Source organism: Eleutherodactylus coqui, chromosome 1 (assembly GCF_035609145.1).
Source record: "Eleutherodactylus coqui strain aEleCoq1 chromosome 1, aEleCoq1.hap1, whole genome shotgun sequence".
In the NCBI taxonomy this organism is placed as follows: Eukaryota; Metazoa; Chordata; class Amphibia; order Anura; family Eleutherodactylidae; genus Eleutherodactylus; species Eleutherodactylus coqui.
The window spans coordinates 319010005-319031429 of NC_089837.1; the positions used below are offsets into that span (position 1 = coordinate 319010005).

At 39.9% G+C, this 21425-nt stretch overlaps 1 protein-coding gene across 1 annotated transcript in view; it reads left to right on the forward strand.

Moving 5' to 3' along the window:
* Nucleotides 1–21425, forward strand: part of COL16A1 (collagen type XVI alpha 1 chain) — a 152964-nt gene that overhangs the window by 71454 nt on the left and 60085 nt on the right. The window contains exons 12-20 of the mRNA XM_066586861.1: nucleotides 11577–11639; nucleotides 11983–12024; nucleotides 12784–12828; nucleotides 14234–14278; nucleotides 14367–14429; nucleotides 17218–17262; nucleotides 18559–18654; nucleotides 19473–19511; nucleotides 19905–19949. Of these exons, the coding sequence (XP_066442958.1) occupies nucleotides 11577–11639; nucleotides 11983–12024; nucleotides 12784–12828; nucleotides 14234–14278; nucleotides 14367–14429; nucleotides 17218–17262; nucleotides 18559–18654; nucleotides 19473–19511; nucleotides 19905–19949 (483 nt within the window). The remainder of the gene's footprint in view (nucleotides 1–11576; nucleotides 11640–11982; nucleotides 12025–12783; nucleotides 12829–14233; nucleotides 14279–14366; nucleotides 14430–17217; nucleotides 17263–18558; nucleotides 18655–19472; nucleotides 19512–19904; nucleotides 19950–21425) is intronic.

Sequence of the window (21425 nt, forward strand, 5' to 3'; positions counted from 1 at the left end):
AAAAAAGACTCAAAAATTCACATTGGTAGCCGAACAAAAAAAGTTATAGCCATTCAACTAGCTTGTACTAAATATGGCTAAACTGTCTGATCCTGAGGACCCCAAATACCTTGGGACTGAACCAATTAAGGATGCATGTTACAGCATATTACTGTTCCTGTAATATGCTGCCCTTTAATAGGAGAGCGTAGTCCGATGACAGATGAGTAGGATAGGAATGCGCCACAAGGTTTTTTCGAAAAAACTCCACTCCACTGGGGTTCCGTGAGTACCCAATCCACGAATTAACAGGATAGCTGCAGGACATTCAAAAGGGTTCCCTAATACAGGGTAACCCTCACAAAGAAATATATAATACAATATTGTTAGAGAAAATCGTCACAACGCTACAAGGTACTTTGTATTGTATGAAGAACACTTTTCCTTTAGTGGTAAGCATAAAGGCAAGTGATAGAGTAAGAAAGACACTTACTGGGGAGGAGGGGGGGGTGTGGAAACAGAAACCCCCTCCTTGAAGTGTAGACTCCAATCACAGATGATGGTACACGTCGGTGTACTGGATAAAATCCAAGGTTTCATTAAACAATCCACCGATTGTGGATGACGTATTATACAGGCAACGCGTTTCGGTGTGCCAATGACACCTTTCTCAAGCCATATGATACATAAAAAACATCAAACATGTACTCACATTTATAATGAAATCGAAAATGAAAGTGCTCGTTGCATCCGTGGGTAGCGCCATTTTGTGGGCGGGGTTTACTATGATGATGTATGACAGTGATGGGGGGAAGGGCCAGCCTTACAGTAACTGGAGGATGGAATAAAAGTTAAATTTGGGCAATTATAAGTAAATATGTGTGGATAAGGGGCCCAGAGACAACTATCAGGTTTGCAAGAAAAAACGAGCAGCAGAATGTTAGGAAATCAAAGTTTTGTGTAGAGATACGGCACTGGGGGTGTGTTTAGCGGCGCGTTGTGGTCACATGGGGACCGCGCACCGCGTCATAATGAGGGAGAGGCTAATGTGTGTTACTATCACGCTGAATTGGCGTGCCGTGTAATGAAGCCTGGTGAAGCTAATTGGTTGGCGCGGTCACGTGGGAGTTCCGTGACGTGTCATCCTCATGAATGGGGTTTGTAGTGAGCGCGGTCACGCTGTATTAGCGTGCTGTGCTGCGTAAATGCCGGAGATATGATTGGGAGCGTAATGACATAAGCAGAGCGTGCCCCATCCTTTCGGGGGGCATGTGACTGGATAGAGTAATAACGCAACTATGAGAGTCACATGACCGGCAGTTTGTAACAGCTCTATTCCGTGGGGCTAATCAATAGAACTGTTATAATCATAATTGTGGATTAATTTAGTAATGAATTAATAATTTAATAAAACAATTATAGGAACTAGTCTAAATGAATATGTTATTATAATGAATTATTATGAAATTAATGACTGGCAATGATTTAATGAGTACAAGGCTGTAAACTATGGAATGGTCGGGGGGGGAGGAAGGAAAGAGGGGATGGGGGAAAATGCACAACAAACAGATATACATAGGTTTAGCAATAAATATTCAGCTAAAATTACTTATGGCAATAATTATTTTTGGTATAAATATTCATAAAATGAATTCTCTATAGACACATGATAATACCAATTGATAAAAAAATGATCATTCTATTGATTACAATTAATGAAAATTGACAATACAGTTAGAAATGATGTATTAAAAACAAGAGTTAAATATTCTTCTCTAAAACTTCATTAAGCCCAAATGGGGCTAAGGCTTTCACTTTATAAATCCAGTACATTTCCCTTCTTTTTAGAAGGGAAAAGTTTTTTGAATGAATTTTCTCTAACGGCGTTACTGTTAAGCCGGTGAAATCGCAATTATGATGTTAAAGGAAATGTCGTGATACATTATGATTGAGAAAGCCCTTAGTGATGTTGTTCCTGTGTTGTCCAATACGTATTCTCAATGCGTTAATGGTGCGCCCTACATAACCTAGCCCGCATGGGCATTCCAGGTAATAGATTACATAGTTAGTGGCACAATTAAGTAGGTTTTTAATATGATGTGTTGTACTGTCCAAATGGACTTTTACCTCTTTTCTGCCGTGGGTAATAAGGGCGCAGCACTTGCATCTGGGGTTACCGCATCTGAAAGTACCTTTTATATTATTTAAGATGGTGTTATTTCCTGTTGTTTTAGTTTTTTTCTTTTTTCTAAAGTTTTGAATATGTTTATGTGGACAAGAAGGAGCTACCAATTCCTTAATGGTTTTGTTCTTCCGAAATGTAAGGGTTGGATTGGAAGCAAGTGGGGTTTGCAGAAATGGATCCTCTTTAAGGATGTTCCAATGTTTTTGAAAAATCTTTCGAATTTTATCATGCTGAACACTGTATTTGGTGATGAATCTCGGTTGACCATCTGACAATTTTCCTTTTTCTTTTTCTTTCTTTTTATTTTTTACTATTCTTATTTCTGTGTTTTCTTCTTCCCTATGTTTCAGAGCTTTTTTGTAAGCTTGTTCCACTAATAGGTTGGGGTAACCTTTTTCTTTGAAACGTTTCTTTAAAATGTCTGATTGGCTGATGAAATCATTCGGTCTTGTGCAATTTCTTCCCAGGCGGGTAAATTGACCGTAGGGAATGTTATTTTTCCATGTTTTCGCGTGACAACTTTTATAACTAAGGTAACTATTTGTGTCTGTTTTTTTGAAGAAGGTTCTAGTGATTATTTCCTGATTTTCTATATACAGTTCTATGACAGATTTGCTTTTAAGTTTGTAATATTTTTGTATAACTGTTAGCTTTGAACAAATTATATAAAGATTATCTTGTTCCAACCAGTAATGGGTTTGTAATGATATTATAAGTGAGGCTCCCATACTCTTTGAATTCCTTTCAGTATATTCTATGCACATACTCAGGTGTCTGCTCTCAGGGAATAAATATTTGGCAAGGATTTCCCACAGTATTCTCTTCTTAATAAGGGAGATCGGAAGAGTTATAGGGGGCTTTCCCAAGATGTTCTTTTATGACCTATCAAATGGATAGTCCATCAAACCTTAATTAATGAGGGTCTCTGCAGTTACAGTAAATCTTATTAAATTCACATGTGCCACCAACTCTTATTGTGAATGAAACAGCCAGTTCTCATAATTGTGGGAGTCTCAGCAGTCAACTCCCTCCCGTCAAGATTTTATGACTAATGTTAGCTTTATAATTTTATGACTAATGTGATTTGGCAGTTAAGCCTCATTATCACCAAGGTCATCAATATCTAAATACACTGGACAACATTTTAGAATACTACATTGTGAGGGGAAATACTATTACTATATTTTCTCCTATTTCATAGTCTACAAATATACCTAGTTTCTCATTTTTTGCAGGACAGATAAACCTTTAATATGTTACTAAAATTAAACCAATATATTCTAATTTTGTAAATTTGAATTGGGAAAAAATGGGCTGAAATAAGGAAAGCATTCTGTAGTTGTCTGATATAAATACATGTACACTAAAAAATATTCTTCTTACTCACATATACTTGGTACAATGTCGCCATAATGGGCAGAGGCACATGAGAAGGAGCAAACAGATGGAGGCATGTTTAATGATGGGAACAGGTAGAGGTCAGTGAGAGCGCACGAATGGGTGGAGGCACGTAAGTGGGCGCAAACGGGCGGAGGCACATGAGTGAGCGTGATCTAGTTGACTTTCATTTTTTTGGGGGGGGCTTTTCAACTGCAGAGCCCCACTAGAATGTGCTCCATGCTTGGCAGTGCCATCCAGTGCACATCTTGTGCAATGTATACAATCCTTAAACAGCCGGTCAAGGATGCATACTGTTGTACAAGATTTGATAACATTTGGAAGACCAGATTCTGGGTCTGAATGAAGGACTTACAATACTACGACACATTGGCAATATGGAAAGGAGTTTGCTGCTCACTGAGCAGGCACTCGCTGGGGTAGATGTGGGGGAGGAAGGTAGTTCAGGAGAGCAGGATGAGCAGGTAGCTAGCTGGGTGACAGACAGGGTAGAGGGAAGAAAACCCAGGACGCTAGTCCTGAACTGCGCCCCCCCCCCCCCCTTAACCAGTATGTAAAGTTGTCAGATGAGGGGGATGCCATTACAGTGTTAGCACTGCTGCAGCACAACATGCCCTCTGACCCCCAGGGAGAAGACTGCTCCAGTAAGAAGGGGAATGCAGGGCAGGCTAGACTGGTCCTAGTGCTGGAGGACTCAATTATTAGGGAAACAGACAGGGCAATCTGCCACGTAGACCGGGGTCATTGAATTTTGCGTTATCTTCCTGGTGCTTGAGTTCGATACATCGTGGATCAGGTTGACAGATTACTGGGAAGGGCTGCTGAGGATCCAGTGGTCATGGTACACATTGGCACCAATGACACAGTTTAAATATTTTTTTCTCAAGTATATTCATGAGAGAAAAAGAAATGACACATGCGATACAAGTGGATAAAATGAACCCACCACTAAATGAGAACTGCCTCAAGCAGTAGGAAATTCAGAGCTGGCTAAAAAAGATTAAAATCGACAAATCATTTGGGCTAGATGGAATAAACCCAAGGGTCCTAGGGGAACTAAGTGACGTGATAGACAGGCCTCTATTTCTAATATTCACAGACTTTATAGAGACCAGGATTGTACCACTGGATTGGCGCATTGCCAATGTGGTCCCAATATACAAAAAGAGGTCAAGAAGAGAGCCTGGTGACTACAGGCAGGTAAGTGTCACTTCAATATAAGTGGAAAAATATTTAAGGGGTTTCTAGGACTAAGCTGACTACAAAAAATTGTTGACCAGTAATAGTTCGGTTATATTTCTCTCAAATTATTCAGCGTATTCACGGACTGAAACACTGCGTATTCTGTTTGTGTGTGGCTCTGATTGCGTTTTTTTGCATGCGTATTTACTGCGTATTTATTGCGGAGGATATCTACTCATATTCCATTGGCACAAGAAATAGTCACATGGTGGTTAGGAAGGGGATAAGGTACTTGACTGCTGTTTAGCCACAATCATTGAATGTAATTGCAAACAATGCATAATCACTAGAGATGAGCGAGCCCACTCGGCCACGCCCCTTTTTCGCCCGAGTGCCGCGATTTTCGAGTACTTCCGTACTCGGGCGAAAAGATTGGGGGGGCCCTGTGGGTGAGTGGAGGGTTGCAGCGGGGAGTGGGGGGTAGAAGGAGAGAGAGAGGGCTCCCCCCTGTTCCCCGCTGCTACCCCCGCTCCGTCACGCCTCCCCCCGCCCCCCGAATCTTTGCACCCGAGTACTGATACTCGAAAATCGCGGTGCTCGATCGAGTAATTACTCGAAATGAGTATATTTGCTCATCTCTAATAATCACTCAATATTACGAACTAAGATTTGCAGTCATGAAAATGATCCCCAGATTCACAGAAGTTACAAAACACTGTGTAATGGGGTCAGAGTAATAAAACCAGACATAATTTGTCTTTTGATGTATTATGAACTTTATAAGTGGTGTGTAGGGATGGAAATACTCTGTATAGCTGCCCAAATGGGAGAAACTTAAATCACTGGAAATTCATGAATTGACATAAAGGAAGATGATGTCAAGACAATTTGATATAATCTATGAACCTTATGCTAATTCCAAGGGTTTAAAGGAATATTTTATGTGTATGATATTAGTAGAAGTAAAAAGCAACAGGATTTTTTTTTCAAGAAAACAAGTTGAGACATAAAACTTCATCACATCTGCACCCGATAAAGGCTCACATGTATTTATTTGATTCATTATGACATTTTTTGCCAAGAATTTTCATCAAAAGCAAAGACAAGTAACTTATGAATTATAGACATGTTGCAACCACTGCTGCCAGCTCTTTTTTTAAGTGTCAGTATGTCATGTGACCATCCACATTATTAATTATGTCTATCTAGCTGTACACATTCCTCCTCTTGCATCTGAAGCCAATTAATTCATAGGTCATGGAATTTTGCATTTGTCGCAGCTGTGTGGATGCAGATTCATGATATGATGCCACAGAAGGAGTTACAAAAAATTGCAATATTTAAGAGCAGAAATCTGCAAGCAAATAATAGTATATTAAGTAAACAATCAACCTTTACCATAGAGTCACCTGCCGCTAGCATGGCTAGCTAATTAATTCCTTGCGCGTAACATGAACTAATAACAGCTTTGGAAAAACAGTAATAATAATGCTGCAAACAGATTAATCATATGAAATAGAAATATAAATCACACAATGTTATATAGTTCATCTTTAAAGAGTTAACACTTCACTTTCAGTGATCAATGCCCACTCAATCCCTTAAGAATGTCTTTAAACTGTATTTGAACACACAAAACTGCATAAAGTCCTGTGTCCATACTGCTGGCACTGATTCCCAATGCAGGCCTTTCTGGTGTGCACACCTATCTGTTAAAGGCTGGCCCCACTTACGGATGCATTGCAATGAAGTCACTACTTCCACTGACCCAGGCTTCTTTAGGTCAGGAGTATGACACCATTGCATCATTTCCATTGCTGCCGGTCATAGTCCAGATGCCCCCCACCAGTTCAGGGATATTGCGTTAACTCTCTCTTTCTATATCCCTCTTTGCGACTCCAGACAACAGGCAGTCTCTGTTTCCTCAGTGCAGCAGCCATGGGCTTCTCTCCAGAATCTTCCCTACAGACTGTTGCACTTCTACTGGCAGCTCTTCAGAAGCACTCCGCAGAATTTCAGAGTCCCTGCTCTCTCCCTGTAGACTATTGTGTTCTCGTTCTTATATAACAGAGGGGTTACAGAACAGCTACCTCTGCATCCTTATGGCTACTCCTCTGACACGAGTGGCATGTGCAAAGAACCCCATTTTTTAACAGCATGAATTTCTCATTCTACCTGCTATATTGCTGGGTAACAAAACATTGGAACAAATTTTCCGTAGTGTTCATTGTGCACTAATCTCAGTATCATCGTAGACGGTCAATGTGAGGGCAGAAATGATTCAGACTTGATGAATTGCTTTTTGTTCACACCATGCCAAGATTCATTGAATAAGCTGAAGGCCAAAACACTATTCCCAGGTTTTAACATGGAGCTTCCTGCGGGGGGCCCTGGTTGGCAGACACTCTGTTATTGTGCGCCAACGCACTTATAACTGTTATCTATGTTGGCGATTACTGTGGGTTGTGTGTAGTATCAGGAGCTTCCTACTGTGATCTACATGAAGGGTAATAGCAAACAGTACATTTCTGTGATGGAAGATTTGATGGTCAGAGCAAGACGAACTGCTGGTATCATTGAGAACAGTGAAAAACCACACCATGCACCAAATATCCATTCCTTACAGTGAATTATATACTTTAAATAGGGAACATACCCATGCCGAGTAATCCGATAATAACCGATAATTTATTACAATGATAACAAAACTACCAGATAAGCATTTTCGTAATAAAATTTGAGCTTGACCTTAACTGGATAATAAAGGCCATTTTCATTTTTTATTTAATTTATGTCTTAGCTTCAACTTGAAAAGCCATGCAGTTTATTAGAGTAATCCTATTTATTGCTTGTTTATATGAGCTAAGATCATGATAACATTTAACTGTGCGCAGAAACATATATAAACAACCCAGGAAGGCAGGACAGAGAGTTTCTGTTTACGATAGTTGGAAGGGAGAGTGGAAGTGCTGAGATCAAATCCCACCATGTTCCTCTACATCACAAGGCAAGAAGGACATTCGGAAAAGAAACATTTGTTCACTTCTGGAGAAACCAGGAATTTCATTATGAGCAATTGGTTAATCCAGTGGATAATAGAAGAAAGGAAGTCGTTGATGAAGTTTATACCTTGTAAGCTCTATGTCAACAAACTGCTTTGGGGTTAGCAAGCATATCCAAAATCTGTCTAGATAAAGTATACAGTATCTCCCACTTCAATCAAAAATAAACTAAAGCTATGAGAAAAACTAAGTACACCCTCTTTGAATTCTATGGATTTATATATCAGGAGGACGTCATAAATTAATTTATTAATTAAAATGAGATAGAGAAGCATATTCCATTTTTCTAATCTGCTTTTATTTTCTGAGTGTAGAATTTTTTTATTCCATTTCTATACATGATTATTGAGGCACACATCTTCCCTAAGCTGCATTTAATAGAGTTTAGAGATGTGCTTTACAGCAGCCTCACGGGCCATTTATATGGACAGGAGGGGACCCATTGACTTGTATAGGAGACTGTTTTAGGTATATTCTGTGACCTGTGCAGAGGTCATTTTGTAGAGGGGAAGTATATAGTCACAGCTGATCACCTATTGTGAATGGTGGATCCTGTGTTATCTAAATATAGGTGTTACCTTTCAGTGTAATCCTGCTGTGACATTAGTGAGATGACTGCTACAAGGTTTTCTCTAAAGATCAAGAAGTATCAGACTATTATTACACTCTGCAGTCAGTGTGAAAAACGCAGGATTTCAGGATTTAAAAAAAAAAATAGATTATTGTGACTGAAAGTCAAAGAAAAAAATCACCAAATTCTTAAAAAATATGTTTAACATAAAAAATTGATTTATATAATAGGTCATTTTCTGATGATACAATCCCTTTAAAATTAGGTAACATATAAGCTCAAATGAACAACAACACATGACAAATTACACCATGTCATTACTTATTTAATAGAAACTAGACCAAAATGCAGACGTAGTTTGTGAAAAATTAAGTACACCCCATGAGTCAGTAGCTTGTAGAACCACATTTATTAGCATCAATAACTTAAAGTAATGATTTTCTGTATGACTTTATCAGTCTCTCACATTGTACCGGATGAATTTTGGCCTACTCTTCTTTACAATTCTCTTAAGTTCATTGAGTTTTGTGGGCATTTGTATATGTACAGCTCCCTTAATGTTCCACTACATAATTTCAGTTGCACTGAGGTCTGGACTTTGACTGGACCATGGCAAGACTTTGAGTCATTTTTTTTCCAACCATTCTGATATAGATTTGCTGGTGTGCTTGAGATCATTGACCTATTGCTTTGATTAGAATACTTTGTTATATAGAGATGTTCATGGTTAACTCAATGACTGCAAAGTGCCCGGTCCTGTGGCTGCAAAACATGCCCAAATCGTCACTCCTCCACTACCATGTTTGACAGTTGGCATAAGGTGTTTATGCTGATATGCTGTGTTAGGTTTTTGCCAAACGTGGTACTGCGCATTATGTTTTTTTAACATCCCCACTCTGGTCTCATCTGTCCAAAGGACTCTGTTCCAAAAGTCTTGTGGTTTGTTCAAATGTAATTTTGTAAAGTTTAGCAGTACTGTCATGTCTTTTAGAAAAAAAAGGTTTTCTCCTGGCAGCCCTTCCAAACAAGCCATACTTGTTTGGTCTTTTTCTAATTGTACTGTTATGAACTTGAACATTTATCATGCTGAGCCCCAATGCCTATGGACAAATTTTCGCTGCAGAATTCGTAGCCAGATGCCTGCCGCGAATTCCGCAGCAATGTCCGTCCATAGACATGCTAGGTTAAAAGATTCTCCCCTGCCCATGAGCAGAAATCAACTGCGATTTTCCCCTCGCAGGGGAGAATCACAGCATGTTCTATTCTGTGTGGAAAATCGCACAGACAGCTTCCATTGTAGTCAATGGAAGCCGTTCACCCCACCTGCGACAGATCCGGACAGGTGAGTATGGGTCTCTGGGGGTCACTGGGTCTGATTCCACTGTGAGACCTCACAGTCGGAATCCGACCTGACCATAGGAATGAGGCCTAACTGAGGCTTTTACAGTCTGAGATGTAGCTCTTCCATTTCCTGCAATTTGTTTGAGCATGGTCTGACTTTCAGGTGAATTTTCTGGGACGCCCACTCCTAGGAAGATTGTCAACTGTCTTGAATGCTTTCCATTTGAGAATAATCTTTCTTACTGTAGAATGATAGACTCAAAATTATCTGGGAATGGCCTTTTACCTATCCCAGGTTGATAGTCATCAACAATTGCTTCTCTTAGATCATTGCTGGTGTCTTTCCTCCTTGGCATTGTGTCAACACACACCTGAATGCTCCAGACCAGCAAACTGTCAAAACCTCTACTTTCATAGTGGTGGTCACACTTACTGATGATCAATTAATTAAGGGCATTTGATTAGCAACACTCTTACCCTCTTAATTCCTATGGAAGCAGTAAGGATGTTCTTTATTTTTCACACAGCTTCTGCATTTTGGCCTAGTATTTGTTGACATTGTGCAATCTGTCATGTGTTGTGGTTCATCTGAGGTTGTATTTAACAAATATTGAGACCTTCAATAGACCAGATGTTATGTTCTGATACATAAAACCATAGAATTGAAAGCGGCTGAACTTAGTTTTTCTGCTGTACCTTTCAGTTTCCATGCTGTATGTTATCCTTTAACTTTTAGAAACATCCAAAGGGATGCCTGAGCCCCTTAGGCTTTGTCCTTTCCACCAGCTAGCACACTGTAACCCACTCAAATCCAAGGCAATATATCATACCTTGCAAACTGGCATTAGTAAGCCTGCCAACACAGCATCTGTTGTCAAGTCTCTTGCTCATGTGCCTATCAGACCTCCCCTCGGTTGTTTCTGAGATATCAGAATGATATAAGATGTTCAAAAGTTCACAAACCCTAGAAATACAGCTCACCTTTTTTTATTTCTGCCTATAAGTAAAGAGTAGAATCTCTGATTAATAATCCAGCTATTTCCAGGGTGGCACTCATTCCTTAGGGAAATAATATATATTACATGCACAAATACCCTTCCAGCTACTTTAGCACTGGTGTCCCTGGACATCACCTCATGAGTATGAGTGGGATCTTGAGTGCTGAAATGACCATCTGATAAATATTCATGAACTGCAGTGTGTTTGTAAATATAGCGCACAAAATCATCACATGATCACACTTCCATATACGTTTTAGGAGAACTATTTGATAATTGTTTCATATGAAGACCACACATCGGAGTACATGTACCCAGTGGGGGTCGACAAATAAACCTTACTTACTCAGAGATTACTCCAGAGTGGTGCGAGTCTGATGAGCAAAGATACACATTGAATTGTCCAGTCGGTGTAATATTGATACACCTGAAATAGGTATTAAAATGATAACCTGTCTGGGACATGATTTTTCTCTAGACCAGACGTATAATAATAATGGCAGCCTGGTTAAGTGTGACTTTGGTGGTGGGTTTTAGTTAATTTTGTGTTATCTTTATATGTGCCTGAGATTTTTAATTTGTAGTAATTAATAAAGGCTATATTTTATATTTTATTTCCCTAAGGAATCAGAACAGTGAAAGTGTATAGTATATAGCTGATTTCTCTGCCTCAGTGAATACAGGGTGGCACTCAGGTGTAACACACAAAGGGCAGAAATACTTGACATTTATTGGTAGGTAAAAAGACACACAAGCCGGCCTGGGACATTAGAATAAATATCTCTCCTAAGTAAATATATTGAATCTCAGCACAGGTTTGCAATCTGCTCATGTGATAACTTAGTATTGCCTCATCACAGGGTCTTAAAGGGGAAAGAGGACCAGCTGGGTCATATGGACCAAAAGGAGAGAGAGGAGAGCGGGTGAGTAGCAGTCAGAAAAGTCTCTGACATATACCTCCAATGGAAGGCTAAGATATATACTACTGTATAGGAATATAGTTGCATACTTCACCAATTGAATCTCATGTACAAGTATTTTTACTACATCCCTCTTTATAGAATAGTACAGCAGACTATGCTTTTGTATACAGTAAAAAGAAAAGTATTCTGACGTGTATCACCCAGCATATGTCCGAAGGGCACTCTTATAGATATGTTTGGCATATCCATAGGGTCCCATGTTCCAGGTATCAGTAGCCTAATTCTATAGACAGATCTGACACTGTATTCTCTGTTTTATTCATAAACATCTTTTTCATCATAGGGTGCAGATTGCATCCGGACTTCAGCAGGTGGGCCTCTACAGGTAAGTATGAGACAAGGTAGTTTGTTAAAGAAAACCAGCAGTAGAAATAAAGTGATTTTAGGGGTAGCAATCTCATTCCAGTTCCAGCACCTTGGGGCCTATAATCCAGAAACAAAAGAAATCAGTATTATAAGTAGATGGTGAGTTCAATGAATGATGGATTATAATAGGGGTATTTGGGTCGGCTGCCCCAGGCCCAAGGCTCCAGGTGGCCCACAGCCATCCAAACAGCCCATATTAATAATCTGCAATAATAGTGCCTGGGCTGGCCCCACCATCCATACACATTTCATATGTAGGCAAGCAGGGTCCACCACCACACTGGAAAATGAGGGGAATGTGATCCTGGCGCACTGCTTCCTCATTGGTGATATGTGATGTGAGTGCTGGCAACCCCCCCACCCCCACCCCTTTGGTTGGAGAACAGCAAATGAGGAGATAATAATCCATCTGGGAGACCTCTAGAGACTCAGAAAAGAAGAAGCAGTGCAGCAATGCAGAAAGCAAAATCATTAGCAATCAGCAGCTTCTTCCACCAGTTGCTTGTAATTATAAGCCATAAATTCATTAGCTCAGTCATTGACATGCAATCTAATTAACAGTAGGAAGCTACTTTTAAGGTGTCAAGGGCAACTGCACTAGTTGTATATATAGTAAGTCTGTCCCTGGTTAGAAGATTCGAGGTTTGCTATGCGGCTGAGTGATTGAATGTGACTAATGTCAGAATAGTAGAAATCTAACAAACTTTTTTTCTTTTAGTGTGCTGAAGGTGTTAAGGGGGAAAAGGGAGAGCGGGGAATGGAGGTGAGCTCGTGACATCAACCCTAAATTTTTCATTGACATGATAGTGATTTACTTCTGCTTACTTTGATGTTATATTTTTTCAAGTTATACAATAAGGATAATATAACAAGTTCCCCTGAATGCATTTCTCTGTATCCCCTTTTCCTAAGAGCAGCATTGTTTGAAACAGCCTTTAACGACACTCTGATCATATCCTTGGGAGCTGACACGTCGTCCACTTCTCATTCTCGTCTGCATTGCATTTAACAAGCTGTAACCTGTTCTGGAAATCACTTTCAAACATATGATACAATTGACTCAGCCCAAATTCTGTTAAGGCGACATGCTTCATCCTCTGCTGCTGCTCTCCATGTCATTTTCAAGGAAAAAAATGGAAATCTGACAATCTGACACCACACAGTGTTTTATTACTGTAAACTAGCACAGCCGACATGGATGAGAACAAAGAGGGAAACCGAGAGGAAAATGTCACTGACCATACAGTCCAAACTGCTTCATTACTTTAACAAAAGAATCCTTAGTGTTCCTGCTCAACTTCCAGCTGATTGCTCCATCAACTTGTTTCTGCTTTTGTATATGAAAGAAACAAGTACTAGGACTTTTGTCACAGTGCCATCATTTCCTCACTAGAGGGTGCTAGGCACTAAACGTAATTGGCAGTATAAGCAATCTATGAGCAAGATATCATTAGTTAGCAAACTATCAGTGCTAAAAGAACTAAAATATAACAGTAAAGACCATAAAGATCAATCATGTAGTCAATCATAGCAGGTACCCAGCAAGCCACACCCTGGAAATGCCCAGTAGATGTTATCCACAAAGTAGCAAAGGGCTAAAGCTTCTTCTTGAACTCTTCTAGGGAAAAACATATAAATACCTTAAAGTGTATATATTGATTAGGGATTTGCTAAAATAACAATCCCTTTTTTCATGGGTAACTTTCCCTTTGAGGAATCTGTGCTGAATCCAGAAAAAAATTAGCAGATAAGTATTTTTATACATTTGTAAACTAGCAGCATATCCTCAAACCTGCGTAGGCTTTTTCTCCAGTACATGTTCATAGGATTTTGTTGAACCTCCATCATATGCATTGCACAGTACTATAGTTATTAATCCGCTGTCTGGATATACTTGAACATTCTAAACATTGACCTTATGTCTTGCAGATTTCAGTGCAGAATTTCAAATAGCATTAAAGCCTATAATGAAATTCTGTATCCAAAATCCACAACACATGTACAAAATGTTGTGGAAAGTTTCCACTGCAGAAATACTTTCCATAGATGTGTGATTTTTTTTTATCCTCATAGAAATATAAGGTGTATATGACTCCACCTGTGAATCCTATGTTTCCTATCATGCATAATAACTTTTTTAATGGCATTAATTATCTTATTGAAAACAGGGTCCAAGAGGAGATGAAGGACCCTCTGGGCCACTAGGGGAAAAAGTAAGTCAGATTTGTTGATCTAGCAAAATACTATACAGCACAGCAGCTTCCCGCCTGTAAGGTAATCACTGCTGATAATTCCTTTTAGGGACAGAAGGGTGAAAAGGGAGACATTGGACTAAAAGGAACAGCTGGCTCTGCTGGGAAAGATGTGAGTATTCTGTATCTTTAGACTTTTTTTGTATTAATCATCTCCATCCAGAACAGTTACTTAATTTCTTCTAGCATCTACTGAAAAAGATTGAAAGTTTTGAGCAGGATTTGAAGGAAAATGTTGCTCCAGTAATTGAAACAACCTCGCGAGGACATTGCCAAGGCAAAAGGTTCCAAGAGAACTATCATTACTTTGCCAGTCTTTGGCAGCAATGGGCACAATGTTGGTATAAGAGGCAGTTGTTGGAATGTACACGTTTGGCAGGGAATAAAATAGTTTATGTTCCGCTTACCTGCCAGCAGGTTCCAGGTTATGTACAGGACACAAGCAGGGTTTTTATGCCACTCTTTTCACCCAGGAAACTGCAATATACTGTACATTGAACACATTGCTCTTTGCCAGGCAGACAGCAGGGTCCTTCCCAGAGGCATGTTGCCTGAAATTAACAGGAACTTGACCAAGTAGCTTGGAATGAATTGTAAGATCTTGTAGCCAGAAAACAACCTACACAGGAAAATACACATACAAAAATAATGTCAAAATATCGGTCTTTATTATAATCAAAAAAGTGATAAATTCTAGGCCAATTACAGGAACGAGACATAGAGCTAAAACAGCCTCTCAATATAAAGATACTACAAGCATTGGTCCCCCAGTAGATGGGCAGAAAAATGCCAAGACACATGTCCATGATAAATATGTAAGAGTATAGATCTTACAATAAATATTAAGAACACATGGACATAAAGAACTAGAGATATGCATAAACCAATACAGGTAAAGATAATGATAGTCAAATTGATATTGCATAAACCAATAAAGCATACCCTTAGGGCAGTTTCAGATGAACGTGGTTTTCTCACCTTATCATGGCCACATAACGGGGCAAAATGAAACCATTGATTTCAATGGATGTCAGTGGTTTTGTTTTCACTAGCTTTTTTCTTGTCCGTTAATAGTACAGCCGAGAAAAGAAAGGAAATGCCCTATCTTTCCTGCATGAAGTATTAATTACATGTGGGAAAGATGGGGCAGAACTAGAGTTGAGCGAACGTACTCTTCTGAGCTTGATACTCGTTCAAGTATTAGCATACTGGTGCTCACTACTCAAGCGAGCATCACGCTGTGTTCCACCCCGCCCCAGTTTTGGCCCCTCCCCGCCGCTGACGTGTCAGATTTGACCCCTCCCCGCTGCGACGCTGCGCACGTCAACGGTAGTTTGTGGCTGGCTTGGCGGAGACTGAGAGAGAGAGAGAGAACACAGGGGGAAAAAAAAAGCTTGGCAACCGGCGGGTCCCATACAAAAAGGCTTGAGTCTCCCATTGAAGTCAATGGGGTTCGTTACTCAAATAGAGCTCTCGAATTTTACAAAAAGCTTGACTCGAATAACGAGGACCCGAGCATTTTGGTGCTCGCTCATCTCTAAGCAGAACCTATCTTCCTGTTATTTTTTTCAAACTCTGGCACAAAGTTTGAATGGCTGGAGAAAAACCTCATTCAGGTGCAACTACACTCCATACCGGCAAGCATAGTTGTGCCTACAGCCATCTGAATCCGCCCTTAGACATGGAGGTGACCTGGAGGGACAAACACACACACACATCTTGACGCACATTTCGCTGCAGCTTCATCGGGAGGCTGAAGTAAACTAAAATGATGAAGAATTTATAACACATTATTAAATCGCCTGGTTCAGGATGTTCATCACCTGCATTTCCACTGTGTCCTGCAGCATGCCACGCAAACGGAAGCACGTGATGACGACAGCCAGCCCCCATGTCACATGACAACGCAGTGAAGCAAATATATCGGCGCGCTACCACACAACACTAAATGCATCCAGGGACCATGGCAACTGCACAACAGTAGCCTCATCACATATACAACACATCGAGAACTGCACGGAACCTGCGCGTGCATTAGGGCACCAAGAAATTACTAAATATGAGGAACATAATGAAGAATATTGGCTATAAAACTATATCAACCCAGCATGTCATACATGCCCAAAGTAATATAGAGTGTAAATACAAGAATCAATATAAATAACATCCATGAATATACCAAAAATATAATATAATACAATGAAAGCTAATACTGATGACAGACGAAATACAAGACATACCATATATAGGCAATTACAAATGGGACATACCATATATCCATTGTATTACAGAGGACAAAAAGCATGCAAGATGTTAATATACAAGCTGAAACAATTGACATATATATCATAAACTAACACCCCAATGTGAACACATACCCCATGTGTATACACCCCAAAATTAATACAGATAACAAACAATGTAACACCAATTGGATTTATTGGTATACAGATCCTCAGTCCATAATAACACACCACAAACCTTCAACTACGCTTGATGATAGAATTTTTGACTATAATGAAGATAGATCTTTCGCATCGTTTTTGTATAGGTAATTTTCTGTGTAGGTTGTTTGCTTTTGTTATACCCATATGTATTTATTGGGAGCATTCTCGTAGGTTCTTAGAGCTAGAAGTCAACTACTTATTATGGATATGCTTAATTCTGGGCAGATCTATTGCTCTGTCACATGAGAATGGGTCTTCGTAGAAACCCGATTTTTACATTGCATATACAGTAGGTTATAATGTCATGTGTACAAAGCAAATCAAATAGAGTAGAGAGACCTACTGAAAATGCTCTTTAAATAATAGCAGTAATATGGCTGTACAAAATAGTGTATATAAAAAAAGAGCAATAGAAATAATAAAAATAATGAAACTGTATTCTTATTAATCTAGGGAAGACCAGGTGAAATCTGTGTGGTGGGACCAAAAGGCCAAAAGGTAAGTGACGGTCTGTTATATTTGTGCTGTGTTCTGAAGTTACCATTTAACAAGTTGGCTTTGTGAGGCTCCCGAGCTCAGATAATGTGTGACACCACATCATTTAAAGGAGCTTGAAAATCATTATACTTATTATATAACTTTGCTTCGAACCATTAGAGTGGTCACATGTAGAAGAACATGTCCACTTGCACACACAGATTCCACTGCTGAATCCCACAGTGGTATCCGTGCCTGCCCGCAGACATGGAGAGGAAAAGACAGTTTGTTACCTCTCCGGATTCAGCGCAGGTCTCCGCCATGCCGGCTGGATCTTCTTTCTTCAGCACGGTGGATGCATCCGGGAGCACCGGCCGATGTACCTGGCGCATGCCCAGTGCTTTCTTTTTTGTTTTTTAGTCTCCTGCTTTCCTGCGGATCCACGGCACGTCCACAGTGACAGCTGCGCCTGTGCCGTAGCGGGGGCGGCTTCCATTGACTCCATTGGAAGCCATCTCTGCAGGATCCGCAGGAAAATGAAGCATGCTGTCATTTCTTCCCGCACATGGAATCAGCAGGCCAGGAAAAAAATCACATCCGCATGCTTTTACTTGCCATGCGGATGTTAATGCATCCCTATGGGCAGCTAGAGGTGTGGATCTCCCACACAGGAGACTTACACGAATTTTATCATTAAAATCCACCTGTGGACATTGGGCCTATATCAGTGTTTCACAAACTCCAGTCCTCACGATCTCCCAACAGGTCATGATTTGAGGTTCTCCTATTGTTATATGCAATATTTGTTATATGCCTTTTGCCTTCACAGAATGAAATGTAACACTTCCATCATTGGTATTCTACTTTGAGTTTGCGAGGCATGTGCCGTGAGTGCATGAGACTAGAAGGGGGCAACAAGCTATTCATTTAGGGTATTTTGATGCAAAAGTTAGGACAGAAAACTGAATTTTTGCCCCAGGTGAAGGAATGCCTAGCTACACATCTACACAAAGACACAAAATGTGTTTAGAGTGGTGGCCAGTAATCTTCCCCTATATGACCATGATGGGGAGGAAAGACAAATAAGTAAAGAAATGATCATTAAGTTTGCCATAATGTAACATTTCTTTTTGGGTATTGATTGAACCCATGTATAACCATTTTACAGTTTTGCCTGAGAATTTAGGATCAGATTATAGAAAATATGCATAGGTGATATATATGTAATGTGATGAGGAAAATAAACATATTGATATTTGCTTGATACCTGCCAATTTCTTACATCAATACCCTTGCTCTCTGATTGCATTACATTAGGGGGAATCTGGAATAGTAGGTCCGGAGGGTCTTGCAGGAGAGCCAGGACCTCCAGGAAAACCTGGACTACCAGGAATTGGAATAGCAGGAAAACCGGTGAGTTGTCGAATTCTTCTAGAGGCATTTCATGTTATAACATATTCCAACTAATCCCTGACTGTTGACAGGATTGTATGCCTTGATCATAAGTGCCATTTATTCTTTGAAGACTTCATGAAGTTCAGATCCATGATGTTTCTAAACTAAATAAAAAATGTAATAGTGTAAATTTAACAGTCAGTGATGGACTATATTCTATTTTATAACGTATATACTGTATACTAGTTCAAGGTTCTGTTCACATCTGTGCTATGGTTCCCATTCAGAATGGAAACATGACATTGCTTCCGATCTGTTGTAGCAGCATCGTGCTTGCCATCAAAAGGTATGGAAGTCTAAAAAGAAACTCAGGCAGGGAGGATAAGCACAGATGTGAACAATGCCTGGGTGAAATAATATAGAAGTACCTTTGCTTGGAGTTACTTTAAATACGACAATAGTTGCTATATTTTCTGTATGCCAATTAAAAAAAAACATGTCAGGTGACCACTGCAACCAATTAGAGGATGCAAAATCACCGTCCAAACTCAGCGTTCATATCCCTGGAGGCATGATGCCAGGATTTGGGGACAGTGATTGGCTGCAGTGGTCATCTCACTTTCTCCAGACGCACATACTGTGTCCTGGGGGCACTGAAGACAGGTGAGTATGGTCTGTTTTATATTTTTTGCCATGGCCAACCATTTTTTTCTTTTACAGTGGGAAAACCCTTTTAAATATTTACGATTGCAAGTTTTCTGTCATTTAAAATGTGTTAAAATATTTGCATTTTCTGTTACATGTAAACTCATATGTCATTATTTTCATACTTTTAGGGGAGTCCCGGTGGTCCACCTGGTCCTCCCGGACAAAACGTAAGAGCATGCGGCGAAAGATAGATAAAAATAGCAGTGGAATTCTACATTTTCATTCAACACACCCCAAAAAAGGGTATACATTGCATAGACACAACGCTTGCAGCTTAGGCAGCAGCTCAGTTCAATTTAATCGTTCTATACCTTGAACAGGGCGCCCCGCAGCAGTGTCTGTAAGCAAGCAAAGGGGAAAACAACCAATGGATAATGTTGCAATAAGGCAATAAGCTCAGGACCTCGCTGTCCCGGTATGATGGAATGTGAAGACATAAACCAGCACTAGCAGCAGTGGGTGTGGGTGGGAATACTGCCTGGACCAAGTGATTACAACATGAATGTTTCTGTGGCCAATGTTGGTATTTTGGTACTTACTATTTTCTTTTCCATCACCAGGGTCAACCAGGAGTTCCAGGCAAAGATGGATCTGTGGGGAAACCAGTCAGTATTCCTAGATATATACCTAATGTCATTTACACAAAAGATGGATGCACACATTATACTCCATAGCAACTATCTGTTATTAAGACATTTATCCCCAATCCAAGTATAGAAAAAACTAACCAATATTAGCAGATCATCTGCCCAAGTATGAGTATCCTCATGTATGTGTAATGACTGGGAGTATATCAAGAAAAAACAATGAATGGCACTTGTTAATCCACAACATATAAACCTACAAAAAACCTAAAGTACCAATGAATATTATGTATAAACAAACATTAAATAAAAATAAGTCCATATACCAAAGAAGGAAACATAATAAACAGGTCATTTATAGATAAATAACATCATCAGTGCCAAATAATAAGATGCATGCACATTATATCCTCTATTGTGTATAATTATGGACTATACATTGTATAACATACACAGGATGCACCACTGGATTAGTTATCTTAGTTATCTACATATATGCCCTCTGGCGGTGGTGGGGGGTAGGGTGGGTTTGGAGTGGGCCCAGGAGTTGAGCTGCTCAATACCCAACGGGTGATAGCTGTGTTAAACAGCTGAATCTGACATATAACCTCTTAGATGCTGTGGTCAATTTTGACCCTGTTATCTAAGGCAGTAAATTTAAGGGCGGACCCCACTTGTGTTGCCTTATTGGCTCCCTGCGACACGCTCGCTGTGAGCCAATGGTTGCTGTGGCAAACTGGGTCTATTGAAGACTCTCCACAGGCTGAATCAAGCCTATTAAGCCCTGTATCACCATAACCACGCTGACCTGAGTATTGCTGAAAGACAATGATGAGCAACGGCTAACGCAAACTGCACGATGTCAGTGCAGCTACAAACAACGATTATCGCTCAAAAGCCGTCTTTTGAGCGAATTTTGAGCGATAATAGTTGTGTCTGAATAGGCCTTTATAAAGATATAAAATACAGCATTGTCTTGCAACAAATGTCTACCCTTGCATAGGAAAGCTTCTGGTAATAGTGGAAACAAAAACTAGAAAGGAACTGTAACCAATTAGCAAACTACCATTGACAGTTGACTGACTTTATGTACATATTGATATAATGTGTGAAACATTAGAGGGAACACAGGAAGCACTCCAGAGGAGCCAGAAGGCATCACATGCATTCCTGGGACCCGTATCTGTGCCATTTATCTTTTCCAAAAGCATAACGAGGGAGATTAAATTTTAACCTTTTCAATAGACAGTGGATTGAAACTCCACTTGGAAGCAATGTGGATTTTGCGACCATAGCTATAAATTGGATTCCTTTGTGGGACTTGAAGTTAGTACCTGGGAATTTATCAAATTATAGAAAAACTGAGTTGAAACTGCCTACCAAATATTGCAGAGAGTAGCAATAAGACCTGTTTCCAAAATGCATGGACAATTGAACACATCCACCAGACATAGGAATGATTGCCCAAGGCATCACAGCCTTGGAAACACTGGTTCA